At 43.2% G+C, this 25,936-nt stretch overlaps 2 protein-coding genes and 1 pseudogene across 6 annotated transcripts in view; all 3 read right to left on the reverse strand.

Annotated features, from left to right (window-relative positions):
- Positions 1 to 5,598, reverse strand: part of NR2C2 (nuclear receptor subfamily 2 group C member 2) — a 74,506-nt gene extending 68,908 nt beyond the window's left edge. Inside the window, exon 1 of one of the 4 annotated variants that reach the window (XM_080676866.1) lies at positions 5,249 to 5,598. The gene's annotated coding sequence lies outside the window, so the exon portion shown is untranslated. Of the gene's footprint in view, positions 1 to 4,122; positions 4,586 to 5,248 lie in introns of those variants that run through there. The other 3 variants (XM_080676865.1, XM_080676868.1, XM_080676867.1) reach the window with 3 other exon arrangements.
- A 6,022-nt stretch (positions 5,599 to 11,620) lies between these two features.
- Positions 11,621 to 12,229, reverse strand: LOC308250033 (anaphase-promoting complex subunit 15-like; annotated as a pseudogene). Its single transcript has one exon. The product of its transcript is annotated as an anaphase-promoting complex subunit 15-like (transcript).
- A 2,249-nt stretch (positions 12,230 to 14,478) lies between these two features.
- FGD5 (FYVE, RhoGEF and PH domain containing 5) overlaps positions 14,479 to 25,936 on the reverse strand; it is a 119,379-nt gene continuing 107,921 nt past the window's right edge. Inside the window, exons 18-21 of the mRNA XM_080672224.1 lie at positions 25,517 to 25,647; positions 22,755 to 22,883; positions 17,819 to 17,973; positions 14,479 to 17,163 (exon numbers count right to left, since the gene is read on the reverse strand). Of these exons, the coding sequence (XP_080528350.1) occupies positions 17,127 to 17,163; positions 17,819 to 17,973; positions 22,755 to 22,883; positions 25,517 to 25,647 (452 nt within the window). The 3' untranslated portion in view covers positions 14,479 to 17,126. The remainder of the gene's footprint in view (positions 17,164 to 17,818; positions 17,974 to 22,754; positions 22,884 to 25,516; positions 25,648 to 25,936) is intronic.

Genomic DNA, 25,936 nt, shown 5'->3' on the forward strand with positions numbered 1-25,936 from the left:
CTGATGTTTCTAACTCTCTATCCCTCCTTTCTCTCTGTAAAAAAATCAATAAAATATATCTAAAAAATAACAACACATAAAAAGTAAGTAGCATGTGAAATAAGTCAACAAAAATGGTCTATTTACCAGACTTTCAGGTGGAATCTTAACATATACTTTGCAAAGTAAGCTTTTAAACTTGAGAAAGCAATTAAAAAGTCATTCTTCAATAGTTCTGTTACATGAATCCATTTATCTTTGGAAGGATAAATATTTGAAATTAATGGCTACATCAAAATAATAAGCTTCTGCACAGCTAAGGAAACCATCAACAAAATGAAAAGGGATCCCACTGTATGGGAGAACATACTTGCAAATGATACATCTAATATGGGATAAATTTCCAAAATATATAAAGAACTCATACAACAAAAGGAAGATAAACAATCCAATGAAAAAATGGGCAAAGGACCTAAATGGACACTTCTCCAAAGTGGACATACAGATGGCCAAGAGACATATGAAAAAATGTTCAAAGTCACTAATCACCAGAGAAATGCAAATTAAAACGACAATATGGTATCGCCTCATACCTGCCAGAATGGCTAGCACCAACAAATCAACAAACAAGGGCTGGTGAGGATGTGGAGAAAAGAGAACCCCAGGACACTGCTGGTGGGAATGCATACTGGTGCAACCACTATGAAGAATAGTATGGAGCTTCCTCAAAAAATTAAAAATGGAACTGTCATTTGACCCAGTGATCCTACTTCCAGGAATATACCTTAAGAAACCTGAAACAGCAATCAGAAAGAATATATGCACCCCTATGTTCACAGCAGAGCTATTTACAATAGCTAAGATCTGGAAACAGCTCAAGTGCCCATCAGCAGATGAGTGCATAAAAAAAGCTGTGGTAGATTTACATAATAAAACTAGTGGCCTGGTGCACGAAATTTGGGGGGGGCGGTGTGTGTCCCTCAGCCCGGCCTGCACTCTCTCCAATTTGGGACCCCTCAGGGGATGTCCGACTGCTGGTTTAGACCCAATCCCCACCAGCCTGATCACCCCCAACTGCCCCCGACCCCCCGCTGGTCTGATTACCCCCAACTGAACCCCACTGCCGGCCTACTCGCCCCCAACTGGCCCCCCCTGCTGGCCTGCTCACCCCCAATGCCCCCCCCCACCGGCCCGATCACCCACAACTGCCCTCCCCTCTTGGCCCCTAACCGCCTCTACCTTGGCCCCGCCAGCATGACTTTGTCTAGAAGAACATTCAGAAGGTCTCCTGGAAGGTCTCCCAGTCTAATTAGCATATTACCATTTTATTAGTATTCAGCCATGGGCAAACTATGGCCCGCGGGCTGGATCCGGCTGTTCTATCCGGTTCTCTTGCTCTCCCCTCCGTTCCTTTACTTTGAATTTATATTAGTTCACACAGACACTCCATCCATGCTTTTGTTCCAGCCCTCCGGTCCAGTTTAGGAACCCATTGTGGCCCTCGAGTCAAAAAGTTTGCCCACCCCTGGATAGATACTATGCAGCTGTAAAAAAGCTGGATCTCTTACCCTTCAAGACAGCATGGAGGAACCTGGAGACTATTATCCTAAATGAAATAAGCCAGCCAGAGAAAGACAAGTATCACATGATCTCACTTACATGTGGAATCTAATGAACAAAATAAATTGACGAACAAAGTAGATCCAGAGACATGGAATCATGGAACAGACTGATGAATCTCAGAGGGAAGGGGGGAGGGGAGGCAGGAAGAGATTAACCAAAGAACTTATATGCATATATGCATAACCTATGGACACAGACAATAATGTGGTGAAGGCCTGCGGGGGGGCGGGGGGGGGTAGAGGGGGTGTTAGAGCAGAGTGGAGGGGGCCAATGGGGTAAAAAGGGACATCTGTAATACTTTCAACAATAAATTTAAAAAAATAAAAATAAAAATGACTAGACTTGCAACTCTTAACCCCCTGCAAACCTACTTCTCTGTTCTTTTATCCCCTGTGATAGAGAAACAAAGACTAGCATTTTTAATTTCAAGAAAGTCATATTAGTGCTTTGTTTCTTCAGTTAAAGTAAATGACATGGTTATATTTGGACTATTTGTTTATTAATGAGTTCCATATGAACTCATTAACTTTAATTTACTTTGTAATTGTTTATTATTAAGTTATCTATTTCTGCTCTTTAAAAAGAACTAAACATAAAATCAACATATAAGTGCGTAAAAAGAGATTCATGTCTCCAGTCAGTGCCATCTGTGAGGGGCCACTTCTTAAAATCATCCAAATACTGTAACAGACATTTTATTGCTGGCACTGCTATCTGAATTGCCAAACAAGCCCCCACAAAAAGGTACCATTAATGAGCAGTAACTTAGTTACCAGTGATATCATAAATTATCAATTAATTCACTCAACAAATAGTGCCAGGCACTCTGCTAAGTGCTGGAAATATAATGATGAACAAAATAATTCCTGCTCTCATGCAGTTTACCGCATGGTAAGAGGAACAAATATCAAACAATCATATAATATAGTATAATTACAAAGTGAGACAAAGGTTATAATGGAAAAATACAGTGTAGTAAAAGAATCTGATCTAGATTGGCACTGGGCATCAGAGGGCTACCCTGAGGAAGTGATGCTTGAGCTGAAATCTGCAGGACTAGGGCGGGGAGGGGGGGGTGCGTGCGTGCGTGCGTGCGTGCGTGTGTGAAGGGGGCATGTGAGGATTTCAGGCTGAGGGGACAGCATGTGAAAGGGCCTGGGGTTAAGGTAAGTCATGGTGTCAAGGAAGTTGAAGGCAAGCCAGTATATTTAGAGTGCAGGGGGTTAGGGGTACAGCGATATGAAAATGATGGAACATCTTAGAAAGTTTTAAAACAGCAGGAAAAGGACCTCCACAATTACATCGGTTCTAGTGGGGTATAAACTACGTAATGCTTATAAGAGTCTTGTCAATTGTCAAGTACCCCATACGTTTTGTTAGACTATTAATTCCATTACTTTGTTTTCTAAATAAAATTTTGGTCTGGATGCCAATTAATAACCAACAGCAGAACAGTCAAAACTATAACCCCAGTGTTCCAATCTAGTGTTTTGTCCCTATATCACAATGACTAAAAATTTCACCGTTTATACCCTCTAACTCCAATTACAAGTATTTACTATGTGCAAGGCACTTTATTTAACCCATTTAATCCTCAATTCTAAAAGGTTCTATTATTGTCCAGATGAGAACAGTAAGGCTCAAAAACGTTAAGTAACTTACCCAAAGTCACATGGCTACTAAATGCTGCCACTGTTAATCAACACAGTAATTAGCTTTGGCTTGAAACATTTTATGTGTGTATGTACATGTATATATGGGGATGATGAGAGGGAGAAAACAGAACTTGTGTATAGAACCACATTCACACATACTTGAGGACATTAAACAGTGTTTTAGTCACCTCTGTATTCCCAGTCTAGGACCTAATTCCTGAGGTATTCAGGGGTTCCGCAAATATTTGATGAATTGAAGATGGATATAAGGGGCTGACATAGGATTTGAATCTTTAAGTGATTTTCTGAGGCTTTCCCCCCAAGTCATATATTTATCAGCAATTCATTTGAAGGCTATATTTTCCTTGACTCTTTCTTTTTCATTGTTAAATTGAAGATTTATTCTCTATTACCTTTGTCATATTTTATAAACTTTAGCCTAGCGATAGAGTAGGATAATAGAACAACAAACTAGTTCCAACCAATCTACAGCCTATTCCCAATCACACCAAATGCTTTCTTTCCCTCCTGGGCCTTTACACCTGTGGTGTTCGTTCTCTCTCTCTCTCTCTCTCTCTCTCTGACTATTCTTTCCTTCCTTAGGTTCCTCGGTTCAAACACCGCCTTTCAGAGCTGCCTTCTCTGACCACCCAATCTAAATTTGTCTCCATATCTTCTTTAATTCAGTTTCATTTCTTTTCTGGAATTTACCATTCTCTGAAATCATATTTTTATTTGTCTATTCATCTCCATCCCCAATTCTAGGAGGGGAGAGAGGCCTTGTCTAGCTAGTTCTCTGGATGTATCCCCAGTGCCCCCAAACTAAGCAAACAAGCATTTAATCAATGAATGAGAAGAGAATTACCTGATTCACCTGTGTTCTCTCAAGCCTTCAATACATTTAAGCTTTCCATTCCTGGTGCTTCTACACCCGATTTTCAACAATAACACCATTTTTACATTACTTTGGGGCTCACAAAGTAGCCTTGACTCCATTTTCTGAGTAGAGCACTCAACGATCCTGAGAAGGGAGGTCCGGCCTGGCAAGAACGCCCATTCTCCCCATTTTACAATCTATGAAATTGCGCCTCAAGATTCGCCCGCGGATGCGCCGGAAATACAGGAAGGAGCCCGGCCCTGAAAGGTGTCCAGATTGCTAAAAGTCCTTCCCACGAGTCAGCGACGTGGACTCAAGATGCTTCGCCACCTTTATCACTATTGTTCAACATTACCCATCCTGGACGCGTTCCAGGCCTGGGGAAACCGCGCGGCCCCTCGCCGGGTCCCCCGTGCTACCGACTCACGCCCAGGCCGCGCCCCCATGACCCTAGAACCCAAGCTGCGCCCCGCCCCTGCTCCCGCCCTGCCAGGACTGCAGCGCCCCGCGGGGACCGCCCTCTCCTGCCCGAGCCAATCAGCAGAGCTTCGGGGGGGAAGGAGCGCTGATCCCGGCCCTCCTGTGTGGGCACCAATTGGTCGGCAAAGCCGTCGCTCACGAGGTGGCACTCCGTACCCGCCTTCCACACTCCCCTTCAGAAAAAACGGCGGTTGGGCCGAGGCGGCCGCCAACGGCACACGAGGAGCGGAGGGGCGAGGAGTTAGGGAATGAGGGAAGGAGGGACCACAGGGATGAGGAGGCTGACGAGGAGGAGGGAGTTCGGCCCTGCCAGAGCCCTCTTCATCGAGAACAAAATGGCGGCGCTGGCGGAGGGCCAGCTGTGAGGCGGGGCCGCGGCCATTCCCCCTCTGTCCCCACCCTCGCGCCGGCCAGGCCGGTCAGGGGGGGCCCGCTCGCTGCTCCCGGCGCGGGCGGGGAGGAGAAGGGAGCGGCCCGGCCCACTATGCAAAGCGTCCCGCGCCGCCGCTGCCGCCCCGTGGCAAAGGTAAAAAGGTCGGGTTCAGCGGCCGACTCGGCGCCTCCATGTCCGCGCACCAGGCCCGCCCCCTCCGCCGCCGGCCCGACCCCGCCCCGGCCCCTTTTTCAATTTTACCTCAGGATTTGGCGCCAAAGCGGCTTCGAAGCTGGTCCCGTGTCTGCGACGGGCGGCCCCCGGCGCGGAGGGCAGGGCGTGGGGAGGCCGGGCTCCCGGCGCTGGTGGATGGCGGGAGCCCGGGGCCGCAGGCTCGTGGGGCAGCGGACCAGAGACGAGACGCCGAGGTAAAAGCGGGGGCGGGCCCCAGGGCGCCGCCGGGGTCGCGGGGAAGGGGGAGTTTGTTATTGTTTTTGTCAGTGAAAGGTCAGAGTTCGTGACCCCGGTGCCGCTGCCGCCGCCGCCCGCGCGCTGGTAGGAGGAGGGCGAATGTTCTTCTTCCTCTTCCCAGCGCCAGCCTCGCTGCGGCCGCGGGGGGCGGGCGAGCACGCGATTGGCTGAGCCGCGCGCGCGCACCGGAACGCCGCGACCGGCACAGCTTCCTCCGGCCCCTTGCGGGCCGGGCGGCGGCGGCGGCGCGGGGCGGATGCTTGGGGCTGCACTGTCGGTCCCGAGGCCTGGAGCCGGGACTCGGTCGACACTGCAGTCAGACGAAAATGGAATTTAAACGGCGCGGCCGCTACTGTTCGTAGGGTAAAGGGTGGGTTGGCCGTCTTAAAGACCTGGGAAGAGTGGGACACCGTTATTCCGGTGCAAGCACGCCCCTCGGGGAAGCGGAGGTGGGGGGCCGGGCTGCGAGCCTGTAGGCTAGGCGGGGACTGTGTTCTTGCTGTGACAGTCTCCACCAAAGCCTCCCGCCGAGCTGATTGAAGAAGCAGTTACACAGCAGAGCGACTGTAGGTCGGAAGGGGGTGGTTTATTGCGTGGGTTTGGACCCTACTGCTTATATACGACTTTTTATTTAGGTTTTAAAGGTCCGAGGAAACCCTTCACTACCTATTATTTATGGTCTTTTAGTGACCGTATGATCCAAATCTTGAGTCTGTGCTCTTTATTTGGAACTTGTAAACAGTGGTACGGAAGTATATACAGCCTTGGCCGTGTGTGTGGTTCATTGGTTAGAGCGTCCTCCCATGCACCTGAAAGGTCGGGGCGCGTGCAGGGGGCAACCAATGGATGTTTTTCTCTCCCTCTTCCTAAAATAAATAAAATCAATAAACATCTTCTGGTGAGGATTAAGAAAAAAAGTATATATAAAGCAACTCTTTGCAAAATAGGTTAGATATATAAAGGAAGTTGCTTCTCTTGACCCTATGAATCCCTTAAATATTTCTCTTAGTTTATGGTTTTGACTTGCTTTGGAGGGTGCAGACCACTGAAGTGTTTAGGCTGGACTCTCCTCGATCATCATTCTTTGTAGGCCAGTGATCCTCTGCTGATTGATTTTTTTTCTTGCACTTTTGTCTATTATGAATTAATACTGTCTCCAAGATGGATAGGTTAATCTTTTAAACAGCCATTTGGGCTTTTATCAGGTTGACCCCAACTTTGAGTATTTTGTCCTTAATCTTATAATATTTTTATTTGATAGGAAATGCTTTAAACACATCAATTTTCCCTCCTTCTTTCACCTTGCAAGAAAGTAAATGGGAAAAACAGCTAAATTTTGTAATTTCATGGTAACATATTCCTGAAGCTGGAAGGGGCCTCAAGAGACGATATGGTCAAATCCTCTTGTGGCAGGAAGATTTTACAGGAGAGATGGATAAGAACCAGAAAGTCAAGTGATAGGCCTAAGGTAACAGTATTGTAATGGGCCATCCTTGTAACCACAAACTGCTTTGCAATTTTGTGTTCTTTTTCAAAAATTAAGTTTTTAATATTAAATATTGCTTCTAGATATAGTGTAAAAATTCACCCATTGGTGAATTTTGGGCGTTTTATTGCAAACACATTATAATTGTACTAGATTTTGAAATGAATACTAAACAATAATTAATGTTTATAGGATGGTTTATATTTCCAATGCCCAGATGCTACCAGTGTAGTAAGTGAAGCTAGGGCTCTGATCTGGTTTGACATTAAGGCTTATGCTGTAAACTATGCTGCATCAATGGCCCTGTTTATAATACTACTCAGTAAATTCTCAGTTAAAGGTTTGTTGTTTAATATTATTAATCTTGACCCATTTGAGTGGCTTTTCTTGAAAACAGATGCAGATGTAAATACAGATTGTAAATAATACCAGCAGGTAACAAGCCTCTGCAGCTGAGGTTGGCACTGTCATAGTGCCATATTTCGCTCCATTGTGTTTTTGTTAGAAATCTTTTAAATAAGAACTCTTTAAATAAGAACTCTTTGTAACACTTGATGGATTTTAAATCACAAAAATTATTCAAGTTGTATTATACTATACATTTTTGTTGTTGTTAACCCTCACTCAAGGATATTTTTTCCTCATTAATTTTTAGAGAGCATGGAAGGGAGGGACAGAGAGTGAGAAACATCAATGTGAGAAAGACACATCAATTGATTGTCTCCCAAATGTGTCCCAGTTGGGTGGGGATCAAATCTCAATCCAGGTCCTTGCCCTTGACTGGGATTCAAACCCTCAACCCTTCAGTGGGGGATTCAAACCCCCAATACTTGTCACTGAGCCACATTGGCCAGAGCAGTCAAGAACCCTTTATTTTAAAGAAAGGTTGAGAAAACACTGTGATACAAATGTGGATATTTCCTAATAATTGGCAGTGAGAAAAAGTATAGCTAACCCTGGCCAGTGTGCTAAGTGGTTAGAGTACCGGCCTATACACCAAGGGCACAAACCTGGATTACAGATTCCATCCGACTGGGTCCTGGAGGCAGCCAATCTCGTTTTTCTCTTCCTCCCTCCCTTTCTCCCTTCCTCTCTCTCTAAAAATCAATGGAAAAAATATCCTCTGGTGAGGATTAACAAAAATAAATACATACATACATACATACATAGTTCTTGACTGGAGAATTGCCAGGCCCCCAGTGGTTCTGAAGCAGTAAGCTTTGGGTAACAGTATTGGGGGCCTGGCATCAGCATTTCTGCTGAGCCTGAATCACTGATCTAATTTCAAAAACATTAATTGGCTATAAAACAATAACAAAACTTTTTGTTTCACCTTTTGAAATGCAGGTTAAGATTAGTTTTCTTTTTAACTACTTGACCATGCCTGAAGGTTATTCATTCACAGGGACAGGGGATTCCACGGGAGTGATAACATTATCTGCCCTTATGTGGCACCTACCCGGACTATGAGCTCTGTATCAAGATGTGCCTTGTCCTTCTCTATCTCAGCCTTTAACATGGTACCTAGTACAAAGTGATATGAAGTGGACATTATTGAAAGAATGCTTTTCCCAGCAACAGTGTATAGCAGTATTCATATTGTCCCATCTTTTTGGTTTTGTGTTTTGTTTTGTTTTTACAGATGAAAACAAGTTTTGGAGGCTGGCTCCTTGTACAGTGGTCTGTGGATGAGACCCACGTGTTCCCTCTGTGGTCATCTGGGAAGGTCTTTTTTTCCCCTCCCACACACTTTAACTAGGCTGTTCTGCAATCATTAATTGGCTTGCCTTTGAACTTTTAGAGGGCAGGAACTACTATATCATGAATTTTCATTTTGTACCTAGTACAGAGTAAACAAACATGTTTTGCCATCCAAGGGTATTTTAAATTTGCATTTAAAAGATAAATGTTGAGCTCTAGCCGGTAAAGTTAAGTGGTTAGAGCATCAGCCTGTGGACTGAAGGGTCACGGGTTCGATTCCAGTCAAGGGCATGTACCTTGGTTGCAGGCTAGATCCCTGGCTCCGGGTCAGGAGGCAACTTATCAATGTGTCTCTCTTAATATCGACATTTCTCTCTGTGTCTCCCCCTCCCTTCCACTCTCAAAATCAATGGAAAAAATATTCTCAAGTGAGGATTAACAAAAAAAAAATGTTGAGTCGATGAAAATCAAGTTTTGATTAAATGATAGTTATAGATGCACTAAGTTATTATCAAGGAGAGATTTATTTTACTGATAAGGGTATTGATTTTGTGATAGCATTAATAATAGTTTTCCTTTTTATTTTCATAAAGGCTTAATAATTACCTTCATAAGACTTACGTACATCTTTGTATCAATTTTTCTGTAATAGCTTATGTTTTATTGCTGTATATAGTAATATTTTGTGAAACTTCTATTTATATCATGTAATTATGACATGTTTATAAAATAAACTTTTAAACCTCCTATAATTGTTGTTAGCCTTATTTGTTAAGAATGTGGAATCTGAACAGATGTAATTGCAGAATACCAGATTGCATGTCCCTTATACTTAAATATTATTTTTTTAATTTTCAAAATAATATTACCTTGCTTTTACAGCTTAAGAAGCTGAGATCTTAAACAGAGGCAGAGGCCCTAGCTGGTTTGGTTCAGCGGGTAGAACATTGGACCATGGACTAAAGGGTCCCAGGTTTGATTCCAGTCAAGGGCACATACCTCGGTTGCAGGCTCGATCCCTGGCCCTGATGGAGGTGCGTGCTGGAGGCAAACAATGTCTCTCTCTCACATTGATGTTTCTCTCTGTGTCTCCTCTTCTCCCTTGCACCCTCTCTAAAATAAATAGATAGATAGATAGATAGATAGATAGATAGATGATAGATAGATGGATAGATAGATAGATACATGATAGAAAATATCCTCTGGTGAGAATTAACAACAACGAATTAAATAGAGGCAAAATGACTTCTCCTAAGTCACATGGCTAGCAAGTGGTGGAGCATTTAATAGTTATTTCTGCTTATTTCCTCTCTTCTGTCCTTGAGAACTTGGAGAGGAAGAAAACTCTTCTACCCACTTCCACGATTCTGTTAAAAGTCAGGTTCTGTCACAGTAGAAGGCTACTTAGATCTTAATTTCTATAAAATTGGACCTTATTTTTCCCAGGAAGAGAAAAGGGAAAGACTGACCCTGTGGTGAGCTGGTCATGGGGGCGATGGGACACAGGAATACCAGAATAGAGTACCAGAGCCTTATCCAGCATGACTTTTACTGAAAGTCATGTCCCTTTAGCTTCTGACCTGGTGTTTCCTGGGCCTTGGAAAGGTATTATTTCCAAGTTGTAACTTGGTTCAAATATCTTGAAGCATGATGTAAAATTAAATTCTCAAAAAATGCACCTGTCCTCGGTCCCCTGGTTTATGGTACGGATTGCTCAGAAGGAGGTTCTATCTGTCTGTCTATTTTTAATCCTCACCCGAGGATATTTTTCCATTGATTTTTAGAGGGAAAGACAGAGAGAAATATTGATGTGTGAGAAACATCGATTGGTTGCCTTCAGGGCCCAGGCTGGGGAGAAGCCTGCAACCAAGGTACGTGCCCTTGACCAGAATTGAACCCAGAACCCTTCAGTCCACAGGGGACACTCTATTCACTAAGCCAAACCAGCTAGGGCTATTTATTATTTTTGTATAGAGTCACTTCTTTATTTGACATAAAATGAAATTGAGTAACTTGAATTCTTGCTGTATAGGCTAAATCTTTTCATGTTTCAAAATACCCACTTGAAACATACTGCCAATTAAATGAGGATCTACAGATGGCATTACCCTTTTGCTTCATAACAAAAAAGGATCTAAATAATTTTTATGGAAGATTATGTGATGGTCAAAGGGAATGGTTCCTCTGATGGGCAGATTTTTTTTGGTTTGTTTTTCAAGTTACAGAAGTACATTTATTTTACATTTTATTTACAAAGGAACAGTATAATAAGGAACAAAGGAAATAAAATGATAGGCATACATATTTACATAGCAAGTACAGGCAAAACTTATGAAGATTCTTTCAATACTAGCATTTATCAAATTAGTTTTAAGAATAATCATCACCTTCAGAAAGAATTTTAGGAGGTTCAGCCTATATAATTCAAGGTATGACTATCTTAATGAAAAAATTATATTCTTTGAAAATCTCCAAGGTCCTGGATGCCAAGTAAACCAGATCACTACCAATTTTTGAAAGATTCAAAGGCTCTTAGGATATCATAACTGTTTTAAGAAATTGCTTTTGAAAAACTCAAACATACTATCATTTGCTGAGTAGTACAATATATACTTAGCTCACATTTCTTCATTAAAATGTCTTCTGTTATACTACTGTTCTCTAATGAGAAACATTAAGTCATTTACTATTTATCTCTTAGGAAAATCATTCAAAGTGTGTAGTCAGCCTTTAATAACAACATACATAAATCACTATACCTAACTATCATCAGTAACCAATTAACTGCTGGATCTTCCAATACCAGAGACAGGTATTAAGTGTCAAGACTTCTCAGACCGCTGCGATAATACATCCTGGTGTAAAGACTTCATGTTTTTTAAAGGCCTTTCACTCACAAGGTCTAAAAGTGGCATTCCTTGATTTTTTATTTATTTTATTTTTTTTGGAGGGAGGAATCAGTCCTGTGTCTTTATTAAAGAGAGTAAGAAAGAGACTACACCTCAAGGGGTGAGGTACTGGCCAGAAGGGTGGGGTGGACTCAGGTCCTGGGGATACAAGGGCAGGTTGATGACCTGGGAGGGGCCAAGGAGACCAGGTCCTGGCAGCAGCTGAGGAGGTGCATGAGGGTGAACTTTCAGGCACTGGGGTGATCAGCTGGTTCTGCAGGAGTCACAGGGTAGGTTGGGAAGGCCTGGAATCTCCCTGAGGCCACTCTGCCTTGTCTATTTAGATCATCCACTGGTCCTGATCCTGTTCGTTGCCTTCCATGTCCACCTCATTGACCTCTCCATCATCAGGTGACTCATTGTAGTCATTCATCTCGTCCATGTCCTGCATGTCTTCATCATCCTCTGAGTCCTCTTCACTATCCTCATCGTCATCTTCATCCTCCTCTTCCTCATCATCATAGTGCTCTGAGGCCGGCTTGCCAACAGGTACCAGGTTGTTGTCTTTCTCTGCGATGCTCTGGAGCCAGGCTTGATGCTGCTGTTCTTGCTGCTGCAGCTCTGTCTCTTCCACACAAGGCCGATCCACAGCGTTTCAGTCACACGGGGGAAGAGGGAGGGAAACAAGGTGGACATGGCTCCTAGACGCGCCGGGAGGCGGCAGCCGGCCATTCCTTGATTTTTTAAATGAGATTTCAACCTCACAGCCTATTCACTACAGGTCAGGACATGTACCTTGAAGTTAAAGGTTCCTTGGAAAAGCCTTTTCTGTGCTTTGCTTTGGATTCTGTCCTTCACCTTGGGTGGGGAGAGATGGGATGGTACCCTGTGGCTTTTGACCTTCAGGGTGCTCTGGGCACACTGTCAGAACTGAGTGTCTAACACCAAAGCCTCTAGGTTCTCTCCTCACATCTGGCCCCTCCCCCACTGTTCCTTAGTTTAGGTTTTATCTGTCCCACTGTAATGGTTTCCTAACCAGTCAAAGGTGGACCAACTGCCTCCACACCGCTTCCTTCTTCCCTTCCTCTGTCCTGCCCCTCTCTCTTCCTTTCTTCTGCTGCTTGAGTATTCTGAAAAAGAGCCATTCCGAACCCCCTTCAATTTTACAGTTCTTTAAAGGTTCTGCATTGTTTAGGGCTGAAATGAAAACTCAGATCCCTAAGGTGAGGACAGTGGGGGAGCGGGGTCTGGCAGGTAATCTAAAGGACATAAATTTTTATCTGTCGTGGAGAGGGAATTTGACAGGCTGGAAACAGGAGCCCATGTCTAAAAGCTGAATCCAGAGTGTGTGTGTGGGAAGGTGGGGGCCTGTTCCTCTTCTAGTTCTTGTTTTTTCCAGAGAAAAACTTCCTGACTCCTGCCAGGGTAGGAGAAGGGCAGTCACTTGTTTGTATAGGGTGGAATTAGATAGTGACCGTCTCAGGACAGGGCCGGGCTGGCATAAGTGTGGTCCTGAAGCAGCTTATAGGGCCTAAGAAAAAGCTAGCTCCAGGGATCTAAGCTCTCCCTCCATGGTGGCTGTGAAAAGACAAGCCTGTAGCCCCAACCATCAGTGGCAGTCACCAATCAGCCTCTTGAGAACCAGCCCAGGAATCAAGCTGACAATGGAAAGGTCAGAGAAACCCAAAGAGCTTGATTCTTGGGGATACTCTCTAACCCTGAACCCTCCTGCTTTGGTACCTCTTATTGAGCTAGTTTTGTAATTGTTTAAATTAGCATGAGATTGGTTTCCTTTTACTTGCTCTTGAAAATAGACAACTGACCATTAATGCAAGGAAGCACAGAAGCTTACCTGATCACAGAAGCTGCAAATCACAGGCCAAATCAACTCACAGAATCTTCCAGCATGTTGTTACTTTGCCCTGTAGCAGAAAAAAACTTGGGCTCCAGCCTGGTCCTACCACTCCTAGCCCAGTTCACCTGTCTCCATTTAGGGCTTCAATGTTTAGCGATGACATTTACATTGTCAATCAAATGAAAGACTGAAGTAGATGAAGAAAAGACTTTAACCATATTATCCTTCAGTGGCCTTAGCAGAGCTGTCAGGTCCTCCACACTGGCTTGCATGGTGCATGCCCAAAGGTCAACGTGAGTATCAGCCCCTCACTCCACACAGGACTAGGCTGCATCCAAGAGAGAATGAGTGGTCAGGCTGTCTGCCAGCCTGGCCAGAACAATTCAGACCATATTTTTGATATGTAAAAGATTATTAGGACCCAGGAACTCAGTATCCTTGGACACTACTGTGTTTCTTGTGTGTTTTGTATTAGTAATAAAAAATAAAATTCTTCCTACTTACTAAGACTAATTCAGGCTAAAAAGACAGTCAATCTGCAGGGAAGGTGGTAAGCCACTATAATGTTAGTGCTGCCAGCTTTCAGTAAAACCTTGAGTTTTATAAAATTTTAGTGATTCTGAGAAGCAGACAGAGGCCAACCCTTCAGAGGTCTGCGTTTTCCTGATCCGCGTGTGACGAGCTCAAGGAGAGGTCACTAAAAGCAAACAGAGGGAAGAAAAGACCTGATGAAGAAAGGAGTTCATGCTACCCACACCAGGCCTTCTCCAGGCCTGGTTTCTCTTTCTTACCATTTTCTTTTTTTTAATCCTCACCCACGGATTTGTTCTTACTGATTTTTTGAGAGAGAGGAAGGGGGGAAGAGGAGAGAAACACACTGATGTGAGAAACATCAATTGGTTGCTTGGCGTATGTGCCCCAGGATTGTCCCTGACTGCATAGGTATGTGGCCTGACTGGAATCAAACCTGCAACCTTTTAGTGTACAGGATGATGCTCTAACCAACTGAGCCACCCAGCCAGGACTTTCTTGCCATTTTCATGGATAAGAAGGAGGGTCTTTTTTGCATATTGTCGTCATTTTTTAAAATATATTTTTATTGATTTCAAAGAGAAAGGAAGAGGGAGAGATAGAAACATCAGTGATGAGAGAGAATCATTGATTGGCTGCCTCCTGCAACTCCCCCCCCCCCCACACTGGGGATCGAGCCCACAACCTGGGCATGTGCCGTTGACCGGAATCGAACCTGGGACCTTTCAGTTCGCAGGCCAACGCTTTATCCACTGAGCAAACGGGCTTGGGCTGTCTTCATTTTGTATTGTATTGTCACAGAGCAGGTCCCGCCACATTTTCACTTTGTATAACAATGCCATGCCACAGGTTTATGGTCTTCAGTCCACTTTCACAAACATTCAGTTTACGCTTGATCCCCTGAACACTCTGGGAAGCTGGAATGGGTCTCTGTGTGACCAATGAAAACACCGAACCTGAGAGCTTCTGTAGTGAGTTACTTGTCTAGGGCCGAGTTCCCATTTCTGAGCCACAGCTTGGCAGAATACTGCTTCCTCTCACGTAACAGCCTTTGCTGGATGTTCCCAGTGATGGGGCTGTTTTGTGCCCAGGGAGCAGGGAGCAAAGCAGATACCGTGGGGGGCCTCAGGCAACATTACTTCCCGTGGTGTTAAAGCTGTCCATTTCTCCAGCCTCCCAGACCCAGTGGGAAGGAGCACCCTCAGGCCACCTGTGCAGCTTCATTTAGGCAGGTCCCAAGGGAAGCCAAGTGACACAGACATGTAAAATGGGCTAGAGGAAGAGGTCAGGGAAGGAACAAGGAGTAAAGTTGACTAGGAGAAACTGGGCATACTTAAATGAGTCTGTATACTTAAATGAGTATACAAAGAACCATGGGAACGACAGGTAAAAACAGGTGTGTCCTTGTCCAATCACACATGAGCTAGGGAGGAGCTTGGTGGCCCCTGCCACTTCCTTCTACAAAACCCATTGAGTGTATTTGATCTACTGCCCCGGTGTTTTTTTTATTAAGGCAACTATTCAATGAGAAATAAAAGCCCTATTACCTCTTCTTTACAGAGTATCAGAAATAGGATATTATATGGTTTTTAAAAAAAGCCTTCAAATGACTTCCAGACACACAATTCTACCAGAAGCTGACAATGGGTGGTGGTACACAGCAGGTTGGTGAAACTTCCATTGCCTGGTGCTGAAGTCCTGCTGTGTGTTTTTAAAAAACTCAGAGGGTCTAAAAGGCCCATTCAAATGTCTGAAGATGAAAATGATTGCACTGGAATTAGGCTCTGAAAATTTAGTAAAAAGACCTGTCTAATCACTTAGTTACAATCTTTAAATATTTAATGCAAACATTTTAAAAGAATTGTCAAGTAGAAAAAAAAAATTCCCCTGAAAATATTTACTGTTAATAACTCCTTGTGATGGTGCTTTTTACAAAAGGTTTGTCAGCAAATGCCTTTTTTTTAGGGGATGGGCAGCAGGAGGATGGGGATAGGACATCAGAAAGTGATATGCGCTTTTTATTTTGATGAGAATAACAAGAAATCCCACCCATTTCCCCACCCCCCAATTTGCTTTATGTAAAAATACTTCCCGCATAATGAGCAGCAGTCATCAGCGGGAAGTGACTGAGCCCCAGGCACCTAGAGAATATCTTCAAGCCACTACTTCTGTGCTCCCTCAATGTGTCCAGAGCCATTGGCCAAGACTACACATTCACCTGCTGCTCATATCTTATTTTCTCTTTTTCTCTCTCTTGAGGTTTCAGTAATACAGAAAGGATTACTGTGTCGAAATAAGAACAGGTTTTCATAAACATAACACTGTCAGCTCGTGTGGGGTAAAATTCAGGAAGGCACACAATAAATTAAAGCAGACCCTGTCTCTTTGGAGGGTTTGCAATGACCTCCGGGGCAAGGGCCGAATCTGCCAGCAGCTGAGCTTCCAGCACTGGTGTAGTGATGAGGATGCTGTGGGAAGGAGGGAGTCCATCCTTTACTAAGTCATTGTGTCAGTATACAGGTCACAGGATCAAATGGAGGAGGAAATCCTTGCCTTCCTATCCAGTGACATGCACTGTCCGCGGTAAGGAGGACCCTTCCCTCCGAGTGTCGCCACAGCCAGGTTTGCACAAGTCAATTTTCCGTACACCCTTGTTGCGTACTGGTGGCGAATTAGTCCACAGAACTCCATCTGCTATTTACTTAAGTAAATCACTTGGAAACATAAAACTGGAGGTTGTAGCTCAGTAAAACAATAAAGTGCTTTTGATGAGAGTATTTGTTATTTACTGGTTGTTTCTTGTTTCACCTGAGGCACCGAAATCAACAATATGAATGGTGACAATGTTTACTATGAATAAAAATTGAAAAAGCTTGTTTCTACTAAAAAGCCTGCATTTCTAAAATGTACTTTTCTATGGGTTTCCATGTCTTCAAGTTACTGAATTTTTACTCACTAATGGGTAAGGAAATAGTTTATGCTGGGGTGGAACAGGGTGGCAAATGGGAAGACAGAAAAGGAACTGTCCATAAATATCCCTTAAGGGCTCCACTTGTGAAGGTGTGAGCGAGGGGGTTCCAGCAGAAAAGGTCAGGCCTCCATGCTGAATCCAATGTGTGTGCAGATGAGTAGCGACACGGATTGGCTTCTGGATGGGTCCACATATCAACCTAAGAGTTTATTCTGAGTCCACATGCTTGGTAACTGCTATAACACACTTGCATTTTCCATGGCCTCGATCCACCTGTAAAACAAAAGAGAGGAGACACTTGGTGTCGTGACTGTGCCTGTGACTCTCTAAGTGACTAGACTCTATTAGTATTAGCCTAAGGTTAGGGACCATGTCATATTCATATTTATTTGTTTTCCCAGCATTTAGCAAAAGGCCTGGAACACAGTACAAAGGTTTGCTGAATCAATGCATGCCTGTACGAATAAATCATAATAATCTTTAAAAATTGCACAACTGCCCTGGCCGTTGTTACTCAGTGGTTAGAGTGTCGGCTTGTGGCCCGAAGGGTTTGATTCCCTGGCCCCACTCCAATTGAACATGTGTGGGAGGCAACCAATCTATGTGTCCCTCTCACATTGATGTTTCTTTCTCTTTCTCACACTTAGTCCGTCCGTCCCTCCCTCCCTCCCTTCCACTCTCTGAAAATCAATGGAATATTTTTTCCACTCTCTGAAAATCAATGGGAAAAATATCCTCGGTGAGGATTATAAAAAAAAATAAAATAAAATTGCACAACTAAGAATAGGCAGTTCCGATGCTCTGCTGTGGCCCAAAGGGACTTGATGGGATAGGATGGCTGGAGGAGAACAGAAACCAAAATCCTAGGTAATAACTTGTTTTCTTCTGAATGAGAGGCAAGAAAACACACGACTAGTTATTTTGGTACCTCTGAGCTGAACTGGTGTCCTCTGCTTTGAAGCTATAAAATAAGGTTTTCTTATGGTAAAGGTGGAAAACAGGTCCTACTTCGCTGCTGCCCTCCTCCTTTTCTGGGGCAATGGTGAACCCTAGCAGGGGCATACTCTCCATGGCCACTGTGTCCTACAGAGGACAGAAGGAAAAACTGGTATTAAATACGGCACTATACACAGTTAACAGCTTAGCGTTCACTGGTACCTCCGATCTGAGGTGCATGATGAGCCTTTCTGTTGGGACATGCCTTGGACACAGTGAAATAACTGCACACATACTTTTCACTCCCACTACTTGCCAAGATCGACATGAGGAAAAGAAACATCATTTTGTGACAGCCTATTAGGACCCAGGCATTTTCACCTTCACATTATCTTGTTTAATCTTCACAGCAATCATAGAAAATGTCACCTCCATTCTAAGAAGAAATTGAGTCTCAGAGATGGTAACTTCCAAAGATCACACAGCATGTAAAGGGCAGAGCCAGAATCTGGACTCATGATCACCTTCTAACCCCCTTTCCGCTGATTTAATTAGTGATTCAGCTAGTTTTCTCGAGTTACTTCTGATAACATATTCTGTACTCATTGCCCCATGCCCTCATTCACAGGGCTCCAGGATGGAGCACCCAGGACCTCTATGCTATAAAGGTGCTAACCACACAATGAGATGTACCCAGAGAACTTAGATGGACTTTAAAATCATAGTGCTTGGTGGAAAAAGAAAGAGCTTTAATATATAAAGATATTTTTATATACACAGATTTATGTAAAAATACATGTTCATAATACAATTTTATTAAACCACATATAAACGAGATATAATTAAGCACATTATAATGGTTGTGGGAGGAGAAGGGAAGGGAGAAGATTTTGTGTATAAAGAGGAAACAATTTTCAAAGATTGCTAGATCAGAAAAATCATTTGACAAAATTCAACATCCATTCATGATCAACAAAAAAAAAAAACCACACCTCAGCAAAAGCTAGCAGTGGAAGGGAACTTTCTTAATCTGACAAAGTGCATCTATAAAATACCTATAGCTAACATCGTATTTAATAGTGACATACCCCATATTTTTCCCCTAAGACTGGGAACAAGGCAAGAGGGCGTTCACTCTTATCAATGAAATTCAACACTGTTGTGTAGGTCATAGCCATTGTATTAAGGCAGGAAAAAAACTAAAAGATCAGAAAGGAAGAAGTAAAACTATCTGCACTTAACAAAGAGATGACTGATTCCAAAACAACTATAACTAATAATGAATTTAGTAAGGATAATCATTAGAAAACTTACTTGTAACTAGAAAATAAAATAAATTATATTCAAAATTGCATCCGAAAAATAAAATACTTAGGTATAAAGTTAACAGAAATGTAAGAACACAACTCTAAGACCTCTATAATAATAAAAAAAAAAAAATTAAAAGAGAAGTTAAAGAACTAAATAAGAATTAATACCATGTTCATGAATTATAAGATGCCAATATTGTTAAGCCAATTCTCCCCAAATTGATCTATAGATTCAATCCTTCTCATAATCTCCGCATGCTTTTTAAAATAGAAATTGAAAAGTTTATATGGGAACAAAATACCTAGAATACCCAAAACATTCTTTAAAAAGAACAAAGTTGGAAGACTGACACAACCTGACTTCAAGGCTTACTCTAAAGTTATAGTAATTAAGACAGCATGGTATTGGCATAAGGATTGGTAAATATATCAGTGAAACAGAATAGAGAACCCAGAAGTAGACCCACACTTATTCTGTTATTTGATAGGTGACAAAGACATCCAAATAATCCAATAGAGAAAGAAAAATCTTTTCAACTAATGGTGTTGGAACAACTGAAAATCTTTATGGGAAAAAATGAACATCAACCCCTACATCGCACCATATACAAAAATTAATTTGAAGTAAACCTAAATGTAAAAGCTAAAACAGTAATGTTTTCAGAATAAAATACAGGGGAATAACTGTTACTTTCAACAGACAAAGGTTTCTTAGGACAGAAAGCAATAGCCATAAAGGAAAATATAGATTTTACTGAAGATAGAAACTTCTGTTCACCAAAAGATTCATTCATTCATTCAGAAAATGAATAGGCAAGCCACAGACAGAATATTCATAAAACATTTCTCTGACAAAAGACTTGTATCCAAGATATATAAAGAAATGTAACTCAAGAACAAGAAGACAACTACTTTAGAAAATGGGCAAGAGATCTAAATAGGCACTTCTCAAAGTGAAATATACAAATGGCTAATAAGCGCATAAAAAATCAGTCATTAGGAGAATATAAATTAAAACCACAGTGAGATACTATACCTTCACCAGAATGGCCAAAGTTAGAAACTGACAATACCAACGTGTGGAGCAACCAGAACTCACATATTTGCATTCATTGTTGAGGGGAGTGTAATCTGGTACAGCATTTTGGAGAAGGTCTGATTGTTTCTTATAAACCACAAACACCTAAGTTTCTATGATCCACGAATTCCAAGCCTAGTATTTATCCAAGGTGAAATAAAAACCTATTTTCACACAAAAACCTGTATGTAAAAGTTTAAAGTGGCTTTATTGATAATTTTCCAAAACTGGAAATAACTTAAATGTCCTTCAATTGGTGAATGGATAAACAAAATGGTATATTCACAAAATGGAAGACTACTTCGGCCATAAAAAGGAATGACCTATTGCTATCTGCGACATGACTAAATCTCAAAAAAACATCGGGCTGAGTGGAAGACGTCACCGTGATTCCATTTATATGAAGAGCTAAAGGAGGTAAAACGTATCTGTGGTGGAAAAAAATCAGACAGTGTGTTGCCTCTGGGACAGGGATGAGGTGGGGATTTATAGGTGGATGCATGATCAAAACCTATAAAACATTATCCTATTTGTGTACTTCATTATATGTAAATTGTACCTCAAAAGAAAAAAACAAATAGGGGGAAGTACATTTTAAAAAGCATTCAAAAAATAAAAAGGAAGAGAGATGAATGAATAAACAGATACTTGATCAAAGAAGTATAGTAAAATGTTAATTGTATAATCTAGTTCATGGATTTATGACAGTTCACTGAAAATTCTTTCACTATTTCTTTATGTTTGAAATTTTTTATATTGATAATAAATATAATAACTAAATAATAAAATGTAAGGAAAAAGATGCCTTTATATTAATGAAGTCACTTTCTCCCAGGACTATCACCGAATAGCAAGTTTCATTAACTTTGGTCAGTTCAGGGTATATGACGTGTTCACAGTAGTATAGTCAGTGATCCACATTATCAAACCTTTTTTCTTTGATGGAATTTAAAGCTGGTCCTATCACTAGAATATGCTCCTTGAGAAATTATACAAGTTCCTTTCTGGAAGAATCTATATTTGAAGCATATTTAAATTAAATTCATCTTTTAAAGTCAACTTATGCTATTACTTCCATGACAACTGTTGCTCAGAACCTAAAGACTTTGGGTTTTCCATTTTCAGATAGGACTCACCTTTTCTTTAGTGGTTATTTAATTATCACTAGCCTTTGTTCATCTAAGCCAGCATTTCTTCCCAACGTGTGTGCTGTGCAACAACACTTCTATGTGATGCTCTATGAGGAATGGCCTATGGTCCGCCCAGCTTGGAAAATCTCCACGTCTTAAGAGATCCATGACATGGCCTCGTATATGAGAGATTCTCAGAAGTATGACTGTGAGGAAGTCCCACTCATTGCCTACCCAGGATTCCTCGAACCCTGTTTCCAGAGAACTCCTGTGGTGTCCTGTGGAAGGCCTGCTCAGGTAGATGCTGCTCTGGGCTACAGATGATAGTATATCACATTTCAGTTTGTCCTGGAAAGATCAAAATTCTCCCCAGCATAGAAAGCCACATCTGTGGACATGCGAGTGAAAGACCCCCTCAAGGAATGCCCAACTCACATAGCATACCCAAGTCACTCAGGCCCAGTGAGTCCCCACTGTATGTCTGTGTCCCTGCTTGCCTCTGGAACACTGGAGGACAGTGTCGACTGCAGCCGTCAAGGCTGAGGGTCCTTTGTGAGGGAAGCTTTAGGTCCTGAAGAAGGAAGTTACTTTTGCTCACTTACCAGCATCTGCATCTGTGGTCAGGGGAAGGGGCCAGCCCTGTGCTCTGTGCACATCCTCATGGGGTGAGACACCCACCCTCTGCTGCTGGGAAGAATGCATTTAAGTCCCATTTTCAAAGTGGATTTATTTAGCCAGTGGAAGCCACCAGATGGTGGGGCCTGGACATGGAAATCTTTCCGTTATCCTACAGTTCAGCGTGGGTCAGGACCAGACAGCCTCCTGCTGCAGAAACACAGCCCATACCTATCTACTCCGGAAGGAGGCTTGGTTTCCAAGGCCCTCTCTCCTATATTTTAGAAGATGTAAATGTAAGATGTTCTATAAAAATATAAACAAATTTTACTTAATAGAAGAGTTACTATGAGGCAATGCAGTTCCCTGTTAAAAGAAATGCACAAAGAGTGTGGTAGTTTCCTTCAACCTATTGAATTTGGTCCTAAACAAAGTGGAGAGCAGAAAGCCGCTTTCTCTTACAGAGTGCTGGGCTCGTACAGGATGCTGGGCCTGTGACATTCAAATACTTTGATGCACAGGTCTGCATGCTGTACTGCCTTATCTCCCTCCACACAGAAATGGCAAATTCCTTAGATCTGGGATGGACATGCAGTTGTGTGTCCACAGCAATGCTCAGCACATGGCATTGCTCAATAAAGACTTGTCTGGCATGGGAATTGGGACCAGCATTCAGGCCTGACACTGCCCTGAGGTGACACGGTATGGTGCACACCCCACATGGACATTCTCAGGCTTGAGCTTAACCTTTGAGCCTTCACAGGAGAGAGAAGAGGAAGCGTGAACCACCACTACCTCACTGGCCATGTAGGTGTAGAGCACTTTGCCTTTGATGACAAACCAGAGCTTCTTCCAGTGCCTCTTGCCTTTCTTACACCGGCTGAGATAGCCACTGATGGCGGAGCCCTCTCCGGAGGCAGCCACCTGGCGGAAGGGAAGCACAGTGGTCGGCACCAGGTGGTGGTGGGCACAGTTCAGACAGAGCCAAAATGACATGCAAAACAGTGAGCACATTGTTTATACTGCTTTGAAGTCTGAGACATGGATGAGGTCTCAGGATCCATCCAGCACCTCAAAGGCAGCAAAATAGTACCTTGGTTTGAAACACAGGCTTTACTGAGAAGACCCAAGAATCAAAAACTGCCTTCAGGAGTGCTGCCCTCTAATGGTGTTTCAGATTCCTGGTCCTTCTCCCCAAGCTCCAAACCCCACATTACAAAACTGATACCTAGAGGAAAGGTTTTCTTCCTTCTAAAATTGATTCTTACAGTTTTCAGCTTATTTATTTCTTGTATTTAAGGAGGGATCCTCTTTGTATTGTTTACCTAAAGGTTTTATCATCTCTTGCCTAATGGGATGTGTTAGCTCCTCCCGTTCTTCTTATTAGTCGTCTGTCGGACAGGCTTTATGTGGGGTTAAGAATACAGGCTTTTAAAAAAAAAAGAACACAGGCTTGGAGTGCCAATCTAGGGTTCCAGTCCAGGTGCTTGATGCTGTGCAATTCATTTACTTCCTCTATGTCTCAGTTCCCTTACTATTTAAATTGAAATTAAATGACATAAAACAGATACAGTGACTGACCCATAGTAATTGCTCCATAAATAGTAATCTTACTATTAGAGCAATGTGGCCAGGTTAAGAAATAATTTCATTTGACTTTCTCATTTTACACATGGGGAAACCAAGGCTCAGAGGAATGGAGAGGTCCACCAAAGGTCAAATCCCTATTTAGTTGAAGAGAGTAAGAACTTGAATCTCTCAGCAAATACTCCAGAGGTCAACAAACTTCAGTGTAGGGCAGCAGTCGCCAACCTTTTGGACCTCACGGACCGCCAGTGGTCCGCAGACAACTGGTTGGCGACCGCTGGTGTAGGGCATGGAAGCCACAACCAGTTCTGGCTGCTTGGAGAAGCACAGGAAAGAAACCTGCCCACCACAGTCCAGGATTTCTATACCAGATATGGGCTCCCGCCCACCCCCCCGGCCCCCACCCCCTACACACACACTTGCTGTGCTGAAACATCTCACAGAGAGAAAGGCAGTATGGACAGAACATGACAGGGGAAACCGATTCTGCAACCTCCCTTTCTAACAGATGCTTGGGAGGCAGCTTTCTGTAGACTTTCTCATGGGGAACAGGTCTTGCTGGTGAGGTGGGGGGAGGGGAGAGCACAGCAGGAGACTGGGGCACATTTCTCCTGGGGCTACTGCTGATCCCACTGAGTCCAGGCTTTGCTGGATAATAAAAAGGTTGTCACTTTGGGTGAAAATTAGCAAGGGGCTGGCTAGGTCAGAACCATGTGGCAACAGGATCAGAGCAGCCTGATACTAGAAGGGTAAGAGCATTGGTTCTCAAACTCTGCCCCCATGGAACACTCGGGTTCTATGAGCTTGACTCATGCAGACCACCAGCACAGAGCGGGGAGGAAAAGGGTGAGCTTTTCTGGTTTTATGGAAAGGGACTAGTTAAATAAGTGATGGGATAACCATACGATGTAAAACGTGAGATTTATATGGCTGAGCAAATGGGAAATAATATCTAAGAGAAATTAAATGAAGATTCAGTATAATATGTTATCCTTTGGGTTAATATGAGGATCTATAATTGTACATATTCATTATGTAGATGCATTAAAACTTCTGGAAGGATCCATGAGAGATTTGATGGTGGTTACCCTTGGGATGGGTAGGACTGAAGGAGTTCGGATAGGGAGAGAAACTTACTTTCATCATATATTCTTTCATGCTTTTTTGAAAAAAAAAAATTGTTTTACCATGTATGTGTTAATCCCAAGATTTTTAATATGCAAAAGGAATTAAGTTAATGGATAGAACAGTACCCATTTAAATTTTTCATCCCCTAACACTTTTAAATCCTTGCCACCTGCTACTTGCTAATAAATATTAATGGAAAAAATTGGAACAGCTAATCACACTTCTTTCAACAGCTTGTATATTCATGGGCATACATTTGTCTGTGATTGTGATTAGAATTTAGACGTATAAAGTCTAGTCCTATTTGCAGGATAGAATTGAGTTTAGCCAATTCTGAGGTTTCCTGCAAAGAGCTGCAGCTTCCAGGGGGCTCACCACCTGAGCCTGTTTGGGACCCCCAGGGTGAGAGGATGGTACGGCCTGCTAGGGGAGACCTAAGCTAGCGCTGTAGCTGCTTTAGTTGGAAAAGCCCCAGTGGTCTGTGCAGTACTCTTGGACTAGGTCTAGGTAAGGGGCAGGAGAGAGAAAAAGGAAAAAAGAGAAAGAGTTGGACAAGGAAGTCAGAGAGAAGGATGTGAAAGATGTCTCCTAACACCATCTACAACCACTTTAAGTCCTGCCCTCTGCCACCAAGCAGGCATCTTCTCAGTCATGCCCAGGAGACAGGCCCTTCCCTTGTTAGGTGAGTCTGTCCTTGTAAACAGAATGTCTCCCACTAGGGGTCCTCTTTGTCCCAAAGAGCCCAGTCAGGGAGGGGAAAGGGGTCTGACACAGTTCACGGAGGAGGACCATGAACCGTCCAAATCCCAAGATGTCCATGCAGGTAGCCCCTCCTGCCTTACCTCGGTCAGGGCCGAAGGGACTTTCTTCTGCTTCTTGAAGGTCGAGGGGTTGATGCTATGGAAGACGGACGAGAACGAACTGCTCGAGAAGCGGGGGGAGGACAGAGGGAAGCTCATGCTCACTGGCCTCTCTGTAACAAAGACAAGTTACAGGGGAAGGGAGGTAAGCGTCCATGTGGACAGGCACGCCAATTCCTGTAAATCAGAGCTCCCGGTCCTTCCCATGGTGGGAACCAGCCTCACCGTGGGGTCTAAGTGTGACCAGAAAAATGGGCAACTAACTGCCTTCTGCTGACATGAAGGCCCTGGGGGCAGGGAGGGAAGGTTTCTCCAGGTCTCCAGGAGGCAGGGGCTGGGCTGTGTTCGGTGCCCTAGAGAACTCTTTGGTTTTAGGCCCAGGCCACACTTACTCTCCCTCCA

Source organism: Plecotus auritus, assembly GCF_963455305.1.
Source record: "Plecotus auritus genome assembly, chromosome: 6".
NCBI classification, from domain to species: domain Eukaryota; kingdom Metazoa; phylum Chordata; class Mammalia; order Chiroptera; family Vespertilionidae; genus Plecotus; species Plecotus auritus.